Here is a 12,271-nt window from a genome sequence, read left to right as displayed (position 1 = left end):
GATGAGTTTACTGTGGGTGCCCAAACATCCGCTGGGTCAGCCTGCGTATAGCCATAAGGGCAAATGTATTGTTCTTTCGTGTCTTACCCTTTGATTATTTCCCTCTATGTTTACTATGTGTCCTTATTTTGTTGCCATTTTGCAGTTGGTTACAGTTTGTTAAATGCCTTGGACCCTAAATCAGCGGGTGCCATGGTTGAAGCTATCCAGGCTGATGGGAATCCGACGTGGTTGGAACAGATACGGGACCGTTTTCTGCATCCTACCGACGCTAGTTTGAGCAGATACGCGAATGAAGTTCTTGGTGAGGATGATTCGGATGACTTTGTCGACTCTGGTCGAGAGGAAGTCATTATCCTTTCTAGTGGAAGTTCTGACCGGGATGTTGAAGATCTAATATCTCATTCCGCGCGTGCAGGTACCGCGCCTGGTGGTGTTGCTGAGCCGGTACATGAATTTGTTGAGGATGATGATGATGCGGAAGCCTCTGTTGATCCGTCTTCCCAGTTGGAGACGAGAAAGAAGGCACGGACTGATAGGTCTGGAAGGAGGGAAGAGAAGAAGGAAAGCGGAGCTGCTGGATCTTCTCGTAAGCAACCTTCTACTCTTCCATATCTAGATTATGTGGTAGTGTCTGATACATTGTCTGGCCTAGGCCCTGGGGAGGTGCGTCAGGGGTCGGATCCTGACGATAAGGCCACTTTGACTGAGCATATGAAGAAGAAAGCTCTTGATGATCATAAGCGTCATCTTGATGAACAAGCTGCTGCCCTTCTTGCGGCCAAGAGGGCCAAGCTTCAAAAGGATGCCCCCCCAGCCCCTTCTGAATCTGAAGTTGATTTGGGTGTGTTTAGTGGGGGTCGAGGGAACTTGTTGGAGGAGATATTTGCTGCCTCTGCTCCCCGCCCTGGTAACTTAGTTTCATTGTATGTTTCTGGTATCTTTTCCTTGGGTCTTTTCATTAATTGTAGTTTTATGGCAGCATCCAAGACTAGCAAGAAGCCGCGATCGGTGGATATTTCTCAGATTACTCCACCTACTTCTCCTCCTTCGAGGACTGTTGGCTTGACCCCTCCTCGAGATGGTGTTGATGCCACTGTGAGGGGCGGTGAAGGGTTTGTTGAAGGTATGTTTGAGGGAGGTGACGTTGCTGGAGGTGATGCTGTTGGAGGCGACGGTTCCGGAGGTGATGTTGCTGGAGGCGATAAGGGTAAAGGTGTTGAAGTGGAGATGGAGTCTAGTGAGACTACTCCGCAACAAACCATTTACACAAAACGTCCTCCTGGTGGGGGTGGGGCTACTTCTGGCACCGTGCAGGACTCGCACTTTGAACGTGTTCCTGATGATTCATGGGGCAATCCGGCTTGTGATGATATGCCTCATGTCCCTCGTTGGAGCCTTACTCAGGGTTCTCGAATGACTGACTTACAGAATTGCCATGAGTTTTTCTCTTTGTCCCTTCCTCCTGCCGAGAGAATGTTTCAGAAAAACCGCAGCCGCTTTGCCCTTATAGATGATCATGTTACGGCTGGGGTTAACTTCTTTGCCACTTCTCAGGAGATTCTTCGCGAATGGCGATCTATGGGAGAAGAAACTATGGCGTTTGAATAGGCTAAGAAGGCGTTTTCTGAGGAGAGAGAAAAATTTAACGCAGAGCAAAAAGGGTTGCAATGGCGGGTTGCTGAGGCTGAGCGGAAGCTCGAAGAGCAGAAACAGTTGAATGAGCAAAAACAAAAGGATTGGGAATCCGCATGTGCTCGTACGAATACGGAGATGCAGTCGCAGCGTGATGCTATTGTGCGGCTGTCTGGTGAGAAGACGGCCCTTGCTGAAGAGGCTCATCAGGCGCGTCTTGCTGCGGAGAAGAAAGAGAAGGAGTATGTTGCGCGGATCGATAAGCTGGAGCTTCTTGTGCAGGAGAAGGCTTCGGAATGTGAGGCTGCTCAGCGTCTTCTTGATGAGAAGGCGGCTGAGTGTCGTGCGTCTGAGCTGCTTGCTGAGGAAGCCTCAGCTGATAGTAGGTGGTTGCTATCCCGTGGCGTTCCATTGGTAACGTTCTTTGCTTGCTCCGTTGCTTTCTTCCTTTTTATTTTTGCTTTTGTGTATTCATTTCTGCTATCTTGCTCGACCTTGTTTTTCATGCAGCTTGCTGATCGTATCTTGCATTCTCCTGAGCTTGCCCGCTATATGTTTGAGTTGGGTGGGGCAGGCTATAATAGTGGGCGCAAGAATGGCTATGCTGAAGGCAGGTGTGCCGCTGTAAACAACGAGAAGGATCCACTTTGAGTTGTTTAAAGAGGATTGTGAGGGTGCTTATGCTGCTAAGCGCCAAGAATTTTCGATGCTTGATTTTGCTGTTGTTCGAGCCGCTGGGAAGTTGGCTCATAAAGCGGATGGAGTAGCTTTACTGAAGAAAGCTTTGGGAGATGATGGCGATGGTGGTGCAGGAGGTGCTGGTTCTAGCCATTCTTGATTAGAAGTTTCCGGCCTGTGTGCCGTGTATAGCCCTGAATGGGTTTGTAATGCTTGTTTTTGAGACAATTTGAAATTTCTTACCTGTGGTGCTGTTTATTTGACAGATGTGTCGTTACTTTGATTATGGCTATGCGAATTTTGAAATCGTCATAATATGTGCATGTTTAATTACTTTGATTAGGTGTCACGAATGAATGATGGCGCTGACAGGTGATGTTGTGTTATTACAACGTTTTTATTCTGTCGTTTAAGTACGCGCGCTTGTATGTGGCATACGAAGTGATCGAGTTGCAGGTTATTGTGTGAGCTCAGCTGGGATCACAGCCTTGGGAGCATTACAATGTTTAGTTACCTTGCTATCGATATTTTCGTGTTTATGTGGGCACGAAGTTATGTTTTTTGGCGTTTTGTAGGCTTTGGTTGTGTTTCTGACCCGGCTGTTCACTTGGTTGTGACGAGCCTTGGAGGTCTACAACGTTTCCTATGGTCGAGCCATTGATGTTTTCGTGTACGCCCGAAGTAATAAATGCAGTTGTGACAAAAAATTTGCATGAAATAAAGGTAGCCAAACACTTCTTGTATTAAGTAAATGTGTCGGCGATTCGCCCTATACGATTACATGTTTGTATTATATGTAGCATTTTCGTAACTGTTGGGCATTCCAGGTTCGTGGAACCTCTTTGTCGTTCATGGTGCGTAGCTTGTATGCCCCCTTGCCGAGGACCTCATCAATGATGTACGGGCCTTCCCATTTGGGAGCCAGTTTCCCTGGTTTTTCTGCGTTGGACGCTTCATTGTCCCTTAAGACATAATCGCCTGGGTTGAAGGTGCAGATCCGGACTCGGGAGTTGTAATACTTTTCAAGCTTTGATTTGTATTTGGCTTCATTGATTGCTGCCATCTCCCTCCGTTCTTCTAGGAGGTCCAGGTCGATCCTCCTTTCTTCTTCGTTATTGATCAGATTCATGGAGAGCATTCTCGGAGATGGAAGCCCGATTTCTGCTGGGATCACAGCCTCGGACCCATAGACCAAGCTGAAAGGTGTTTCTCCATTGCTTGTTTTGGGCATTGTTCTATGGGCCCATAATATGCTTGGTAGCTCATCGACCCACCCTCGTCTTTTTTCACCGAGCCTCGCTTTGATGCCATCGACGATGCTCTTGTTGACCGCTTCAACTTGACCATTCCCTTGCGGATGTGCGACCGACGAGAAGGTATGTTCAATGTTTAGTTCCTTGAACCATCGTTCGAGATCATCTGCTGCAAAGTTTGTACCATTGTCGGTGATGATTCGGAGTGGCAGGCCGAACCGACATATGATTTGTTCCCAGATGAATCGTTTAACGACTGCCGATGTGGTTGACGCAAGTGCTTTTGCTTCCACCCACTTGGTGAAGTAATCGACCGCGACGATGATGAACTTGACTGCCCCCGGAGCTTCTGGGAAAGGGCCCACCATGTCTATGCCCCATTGCTGAAAGGGCCATGCGGTTGTTACTGGTACCAATTCGTTTTTTGGACGCATGGTTTTTGGTGCATGCCGTTGGCAGCCGCTGCACTTCCTTAATTCCTTCACGGCATCGAGGTGCATTACGGGCCAGTAGTAACCGGCGTTCATTACTTTTGCCACCACCATGCGCGGCCCGGCGTGGATACCGCAGATGCCTTCATGTACTTCCCGGATCAGATAATTTGCGTCGTCGGCGTCAACACATCTTAGCAGCGGGCCGAGATATGACTTTCGGTACAATATCCCGTCTGCCATCTGATAATGTTCTGATTTATACTGGATTTTCCGCGCCTCAGCTTTATTTACTGGAAGTATCCCGGACTGTAAGTACATGATTATGGGTGTCATCCAGGACGTGGTTCCTGTTTGGATGACGCTGACTTCTCTGAGTGGAACAGATGGGTTGCTTAAAACTTCTATGCGCACGTCTTTGGCTAGGTGTTGGAAGCTTGTTGACGCAAGCTTGCTTAAGGCGTCTGCCGGCTTGTTTTCACTGCGGTTTATGTGGTGCACCTTGTAAGAATAGAAGGTTTGCAGCAACGTCTTTGCTTGGTTGAGATAGAGTGCCATTATGTCTCCCTTGGCTTCGTATTGACCATTGATTTGGCCTGCTACTAACATGGAGTCCACATGTGCTTCGATGTGTCGGACTCCCATTTTGATTGCCAAACGCAAGCCGGCCAGAAAGGCTTCGTACTCTGCTTCGTTATTTGTGCTCTTGAAGTCTAGGCGTATGGCGTAAGTGAACTCGTGTTTGTCAGGGCTTACTAGTCGTAGCCCCGCGCCTGCCCCATCTTCGTTGGATGCACCGTCTGTATACAGCATCCATGGCTCTTCGGTTTGTTTTTTCTCCGCTTTCTCCATCGCCTTACACTCTCTGTCTTTGTCATCCGGGACTTCTGTCATGAAGTCTGCCAAAACCTGGCCTTTGATCGACGGTCGTGGTCTGAAGACTACGTTGTGTCCCCCTAGCTCTATTGCCCATTTGGCCAGCCTTCCTGATATTTCTGGCCTTGCTAGGATATTCCCAATATTGTAATTTGTTAGCACGTGGATGACGTGATTGGCGAAATATCGGCGCAGCCTTCTAGACGCGTGAATCAGTGCAAGGACAAGCTTCTCCATGATTGCGTATCTGGTTTCTGGGTCGGTTAAGGTTCTGGACACATAATACACAGGTGTTTGGACACCTTGTCGATCAACCAGCAATACGGCTCCGACGGCCTTGTCGGAAGCTGAGAGGTACAGGACCAAAGGCTCTCCTTTGTTTGGTGCGGTTAGAGTTGGCAGCTTGATGAGACAGTCTTTCATCTCGCGGAACGCATTTTCTGCTTCCGGAGTCCATTGGAATTGGTTTTTCTTCATGCAGTTGCGCAAGGTCTTGATGAATGGGAAGGATTTTGCTGCGTGGTTAGCTAGGAACCGATTGAGTGCTGCCAATCGTCCTGCGAGCTTTTGCATGTCTTTGACGTTTGCTGGTGAAGGCATCCTCTCTATGGCCTGGACCTTTTCTGGGTTCACCTTAAAACCATCTTTAGTGACTATGAAGCCCAAAAATTTTCCTTCCTCCATTCCGAATGAGCACTTTGCTGGATTCAGTTTCTAATGCTCACGCTGCGCAGCGTGTTGAAGGTTTTCTGAATATTTGCCAGCATCGCGCTCTCCTCCTTGCTCATGATTACCAGATCATCCATGTATACTTCTATGTATTTACCGATGGCGTCACTGAATGTTTCGTTCATCAACCGTTGGTATGTAGCACCTGCATTCTTTAAGCCGAACGCCATCTTGGTGTAGCAGTATAACCCTGTTGGCGTGCGGAATGCGGTTTTATCTTCATCTTGAACAGCCATCTGGACCTGGTGGTATCCTTTGTAGCAATCCAGAAAACATTTCCACCGAAACGTTGCCAGAGAATCTATTTTCTCGTCTATGTCTGGTAAAGCGTAGCAGTCACGGGGACATGCTTTGTTCAGATCTTTGTAGTCGACACACATTCTCCAACTACCATTCGGTTTCTTTACCATTACTGGGCTTGCTACCCACGTTTGGTACCGGACTTCCCTGATGATTCCTGTGTTTAGCAGTTCCAACACTTGTTCTTTCATTGCATCATGTTTGATATCGCCTAGGTGGCGTTTGGCGTGCACCACTGGCTTGGCATCTTCGGAGACGTTTAGACGGTGTTCTGCTATATGCCGTGGAACACCGACCATATCAGCCGGTGTCCAGGCGAACACGTCCATGTTGTCATGCAGTAATTTCTTTAGCGCCGCGCGCATTAGATCAGACATTGCGGGCCCCAGAGTGACTGTTTGTTCTGGGTACGCGCTATTCAATACCCATTTTTCTGCCTCTATGCGTGGTGCGGGCTTGCTTGCTTTTGCCGGCCTGATTTCATCTGTTGTTAGCACTTCTTTGCTTGCGTATATCAACGCAATGCCTGTTTCAGTTGGAAAGCCTATGGCAGAATGTGGTGCGGAACAGATCATGCTGAAATCTCCTTGGGATTCTCTTCCTAAGAGGATGTCATGTCTTGAATGTGCCGGTAGCACCATGAATGTGACTTCTTCGGTTCTTGAATTTCTCCCATCAGAAAGCAATACTGGGAACGATATTTGTCCTAGGGGAAAGACGGCCTCGTTGCAGAATCCAGTTAGTGGGTAATCGACTGGTTCTAGGCGCGCCTTATCCTCTTGGTCGAATTGATTGAAGCACTGTTCATATATGATGTCTGCGGTGCTCCCAGGATCGATGAAGATGTAATCTGTTTGGTAGTGGCCGATCACCCCTGGGATGACTATTGGCCGCTTTTCTCTTGGACCTCCCCTGACAACTGGGAACACCACTTGCTTCTCGCGCCATGAATCATCCTGCGCGCGCTTGTTGTAGTTTTTTCTTGGTCGCCGTGGGCCCCCTTGCACCATGTGAGTTTCTAGCTTTCTGAGCTTCTTGTTGTCTGGACCTTCATCTCTTCGTTGTATCTGGCGATAATCGCGCTTTCCTCCTTTGACTAAGTGACCGAGCTTTCCGTCTCTTAGAGCTCTTTCGATTTCTTGCTTTAAGCTAAAGCAGTCATCGGTCAAGTGGCCCGTATCTTTGTGGAATTCACAGAAGAGATTTGGGTCTTGACCCCTTTTGTTGCGCATCTGCAAGGGTGGTTTGAACTGATGGTTCTCTGTGGCTAAAACTTCAGAAGGTGTTTTGGTTAGTGGAGTCCACTGCTTTTCTCTATTTTCGCGCTTTACTTCTTTTCGGTGGGCTATCTGATTGATCGTATGGCGTGCGTCGTCCCGTGGGGGGCTTCTTTCTCTGTTCCCAGAAGCCCTCCACGGTTGATTTCTGCCCCTTCTGTTGTTTCGATCGTTATGGTTATGTGTGCGCTGACGGTGATCGTCACCGGTCAGTTGCCTGTCTGTCTGCGCAATGGTCTTGGCCGCTTCGATGAAGGTTTCCCAGTCTTTGGGTCCTCCATCTCGCCCTTTGATTCTTTTAACCAGATCGTCGCACTTGACCGCTCGCATGAAGTGTGCGCGCATCATTTTCTCTGGTATGTCTCCGATCTCTAGACATTCTTTGTTATACCTTGTAATGAAATCTTCTACGCTTTCATAGTCTTTTCTCCATATGTTCAGACAATCACCCGGATCTCTGGCTTGTCTTCGCTGCTGAGAGAAGTGTGCCAGGAACTTCTCTCGGAAATCGACCCATGATTTGATTTTGCCAGCCGGTAAGTTGTCGAACCAAATGCGCGCCGCGCCAACGAATGTCTGAGCAAACAGGTGGCACCATGTTGGTAAGTTCCATCCGTCTGTTGCTCCCGCACCTTTAAATACCTGGAGGTGATCGTCTGGGTCCGTCAACCCGTTGTATTTACCCACGTTGTGTGGTAATTTCGTTTTGTCGATGGCCGCGCACGCGATTTCTCGAATGAATTTTGAATTTTCAGCCATGTCCTCAGGACGATAGCTCAAGGTGTAATCATGCTCTGCTTTGGGGTTGTACCCCGCGCGCTTGGTTGGTTTGTATGCTTCGTGTTCCGGAGGAAGTCTGCTGAACACTGTGGATTCCGCCTTGTAAGTTGGGTCGTCTTCCTCCTCTTCCCATTCTGTATTCATGTTGCGCGCGCCCAAACGGGTTTGGACCGGCCTTCGTTGTAGATTGGAGGTTTGGACGAAGTTGCTCTCTGTTTCAGCATAAGTATCGCGCGTGTCTTGTATGCTGGGTCTTCTGACCTGTTGCACTGGTTCTCTTTCTGGTCGTAAGTTCCACGCGTTTGTCTGCTGAGCCGTGTGTGCACTCAGAGACCTTGGTTGTGGAGTTACGAATGCTGATTGGTTAGCCTGCGCTTGGAGCAAGGCTTGTTGTGCGCTGAGCTGCGTATAAACGAGGTTTATGGACGCCATTTGTTCGGCATACCAGGAAGCCAGAGTTTTTCCTTCGGGTAGCCCTAAAAGTGCAGAATAGTTGAGTTGTGCTTGTTCCGATGGCACAGAAGGGCCTGGTCCATGGCTTACTGTCTGCATCGGCGGCGGTGTTTGGTGTAATATCCCCGTTGGAGGTTGGAGAGCAGCCCCGTTTGTGGTTTGAGTGATGATTCTTGCTGGTGTTTGGAAGATGGGTCCAGTTGTGGTTTGGCTAGCAGCCCTGGACGCACTTCCAAAAATGGATGGAAACTCGTTGTTCAACTGACCTTCTTGGATGGTCTCGTTCCTTTGACTTCGTTGGACGTGTGTTGTGTCCGAAACGAGTTCAAAGGAAGAGATTTCTCCGTCAGCTGGGTGTGAATGATTCTGGTCTGCCATTTTCACGAGTGTTTTCTAGAAGAGAAAAAGAGGTGAGAGTGGTCTTGCAAAAAAGCGGATGGCGCCAATGTTGAAACATTGGTTAACACAAAGATAACCAAGAGGGTCGTTTCACTTATGGGGTTCAACCTCTTCTCTTGCTCGTATCGGTGGCCTGAGATCTGCAAAACAGTAAACACCGTTAGTCTCGTTAAGAGGGGGAAGGGGGCTTTCCCTCTTAACCAGGCTCCAGCGTGAGAATAAGTACTGCTCTGAGATGAATAAAACAGTGTGTGTATAGAGAGAGTAAAGAGAGCCAAGATCCTCAACCTGAATGATGAAGGGTCCTATTTATAGCCAGAGGCTGAAGAAGAAGGAAGCAGCTGTGCCAGCTGTGGGTGTGCGCCAGCTGTCCGACCAAAGGGAATATCCTCTTGGTCTGCTCTGTCGCGAAGGGTGTAGTGGTACACGTGGCGTCCTTGTATTCGCTTGTGCTGGGTACCTCGTACTGGTCGCGTCAGCCCTGCTCCCTGGATTGTCGCAGGCCTACGTGGCCTTCTGTCAATGGTGACACGTGTTGTCCTTTATGTTGGGCAAAGCATCTTTGATGCCAGCTGTGAACCGCCTAGATGTCTTCTGGAGGCTTCTAGAAGTTTCTGGTGACATGGGTGCCTTGTGTGCACAAAAGTGGTGTGGTCCCTGCCATGTAGGCAGGGAATTGGGACCATACCTCTTCAGAAGTTGAATTAACCCGACCAAGAATTAAACAGAACTAAGATCAGCAGAAACTGTATTCAAAATCGATACAATAAAAATATATACATGATGTACTTATTACGTAATCAACAAACAAACAAAATAATATTTGATACCTCAATGGCAAATCAAGAAATCCATCAACGGAGCGTTAAAATCTATGAACAACAACCACTGCCATTGTCGGACGGTAGTCGTCGGATGGAAATTTTCGGCCGGTGGTGGTTCGCATCTTGCATATTGAGGGTTGAGGGGGTTTAAATGCGTGGATTTGACGGAACTGCTTCGGAAAAGTAGGAGCGGGAAATGGGGGCGGCAAATTAGATAAGGAATTTTGATTTTTTTTTTAGTTTTTTTGGTTGTGAGGGCGGCAAATTAGATTAGCAATTTTGATTTTTTTTTCATTTATTTAGTAATTATATTTAAGTAAGGGATATAAATAAATATAAGAACAATAACAAGCCATGGTCTAAAAAAAGTCTTATGTTCCTTAACAAATAAATAGTTTTAACAAAAATTTTATTTAGTTACAACTAGTCGCTTTCCCCCATACTACGCGAAGGAAACTCGGATGGTATATGTTCATTTGGTTCCGGTAATAGCATTCGCTTTAGCAGCTAAAACAGAAAATTAGGAATATAAAGGGATGATATGCCCAAAATGATACTGACACGTGCTTTAAATCAATCGAATACCATTAAAACAAATATCAGTTGCGATAATACCGATACTGGTACCGATTTTGTTTGATCGAAATCGGTTTGGCTCGTCACGGTATCGATATGGTGTCGACACTCGTATAGTTTGCAATACCAAAAATACGTTTTTTAGAGTAAACTACAATTTGAGTCGCTATGGTTAACACCCAATGGCACTGTGAGTCTTTATTTGGCAAACTGAGCAATTAAGTCCTTGTGGTTGTCGATATGAATCAATAAGGTCCCTCTTGAAATAAGTTGTTAGTTGACTGATGAAATGTCTAAAATACCCTTGTATTATTATTGTATATAAACACGTATTTGATGATTGATTGCATATTGTATATGTATGATTTAAACAAGACTGATATAAAATATGATTTTCCATTATGATCACAGTCTCATCCTTAAATATAATCCAAGTGTGGTTTGGGTGGGTTACAACTTGTAAACCAGATCCGGGTTATGGCCCATAAACTTGCCACGTGTTGCCTTCTCACTTTAGAGTTTCCAATCTTTAGCTCGGTGCACTAACTTAAGGCCCACAACTCGTAGTTCACACCCTTGTTCACGACCCGTAAGGTAATGGATTGGGCCTCCCTTCTACTTGTCTTCAGTAATCTCCAATTCTGGCTTGGAAATCGTTCATTTCACCTAGGAACCTTAATGGGCCTTATTAGTTTCCTACAGGCAATGGTAGATCAGATATGTCTTAACGCACCATATTAAGCCTTAATGGGCCACCAAGGGCAATAATAGATAGTATATGTCTTTACAGACCATATTGGGTCTTAATGGATCACAGCGTGCAATATTAGGTCACATATGTCTTAATGGACCATATTGAGCCTTAATGGATTACTACAAGTAACAGTAGATATTAATAGATAGTATATATCTTAACGTACCATATTGGGCATTATTAGTTTACAACGGGAAATGGTAGATCATATGTGTCTTAACTAACTATATTGGGCCTTATTAGTTTACTACGAGCAATGGTAGGTCATATATATCTTAGCAGACCATATTGGGCCTTAATGGATCACAATGGGTAATATTAGGTCACATATGTCTTAATGGACCATATTGGGCCTTAATGGATTACTACATGTAATAGTAGATATTATATGTCTTAATGTATCATATTGGGCCTTATTAGTTTACTATAGGAAATGGTAGATCATATATGTCTTAACGGGCCATATTAATGGGCCACAACGGGCAATAATAGATAGTGTATGTCTTAACAGGCCATATTGGGCCTTAATGGATCACAACGGCCAATATTTGGTGACATATGTCTTAATGTACCATATTGGGCCTTAATTGATTACTACAGTCTACATGTAATAGTAGATATTATATGTCTTAACGTACCATATTGGGCCTTATTAGTTTACTACGGGCAATGGTAGATGATATATGTCTTCACAGACTATATTAAGCCTTAATGGGCCACAACGGGCAATAGTAGATAATATATGTCTTAACATACCATATTGGGCCTTAATGGATCACAACGGGCAATATTAGGTCACATATGTCTTAACATACCATATTAAGCCTTAATGGGCCACAGCGGGCAGTAGTAGATATTATATGTCTTAACATACCATACTAGGCCTTGATGGATCACAACGGGAAATATTAGGTCACATATGTGTTAATGGACCATATTGGGCCTTAATGGATTACTACATGTAATAATAGATATTATATACCTTAACATTCCATAATGGGCCTTATTAGTTTACTACGGGCAATGGGAGATATATATGTCTTAGTGGACCATATATGCCTTATTGGATCACAAAGGGAAATAGTTGGTTATATGTGTCTTAGTGTGTCATATTAGGCCTTAATAGATAACAACATACAATAGTAGGTCATATATGTCTTAATGGACAATATTGGGCCTTAATAGATCACAACGGGCAATAGTAGGTCATATGTAGTTTTAATGGACCATATTGGGTCTTAATGGATCATAATGGGCAATCGTAGATCATATATGTCTTAACGGACTATATTAAGCCTTAATTGGC

The 12,271-nt window shown here is 45.8% G+C and overlaps 1 protein-coding gene across 1 annotated transcript; it reads right to left on the bottom strand.

The window, feature by feature from the left end:
- Nucleotides 1-2,382: 2,382 nt before the first annotated feature.
- LOC118491445 lies at nt 2,383-5,110 on the bottom strand. The gene is made up of 2 exons (XM_035989238.1): nt 3,588-5,110; nt 2,383-2,488 (listed from the first exon to the last, which is right to left on the bottom strand). Exons 1-2 carry the CDS (start codon nt 5,108-5,110, stop codon nt 2,383-2,385), a joined length of 1,629 nt encoding a protein of 542 aa, XP_035845131.1.
- Between the last annotated feature and the right edge of the window lie 7,161 nt (nt 5,111-12,271).

Source organism: Helianthus annuus, chromosome 4 (genome assembly GCF_002127325.2).
Source record: "Helianthus annuus cultivar XRQ/B chromosome 4, HanXRQr2.0-SUNRISE, whole genome shotgun sequence".
Lineage (NCBI taxonomy): Eukaryota > Viridiplantae > Streptophyta > Magnoliopsida > Asterales > Asteraceae > Helianthus > Helianthus annuus.
The sequence above is the reverse complement of the archived record's forward strand: the minus strand, read 5'-3'. Positions and strand labels throughout refer to the sequence as shown.

What these genes read in the sequence shown, in the direction of transcription:
- LOC118491445 (XM_035989238.1), bottom strand. Translation starts at nt 5,110, where the DNA reads ATGGAGAAGCTTGTCCTTGCACTGATTCACGCGTCTAGAAGGCTGCGC. An exon ending in CTCGGTGAAAAAAGACGAGG is followed by an intron (nt 2,489 to 3,587) that starts GTGGGTCGATGA and finishes CACGGCACACAG; the next exon opens with GCCGGAAACTTCTAATCAAG.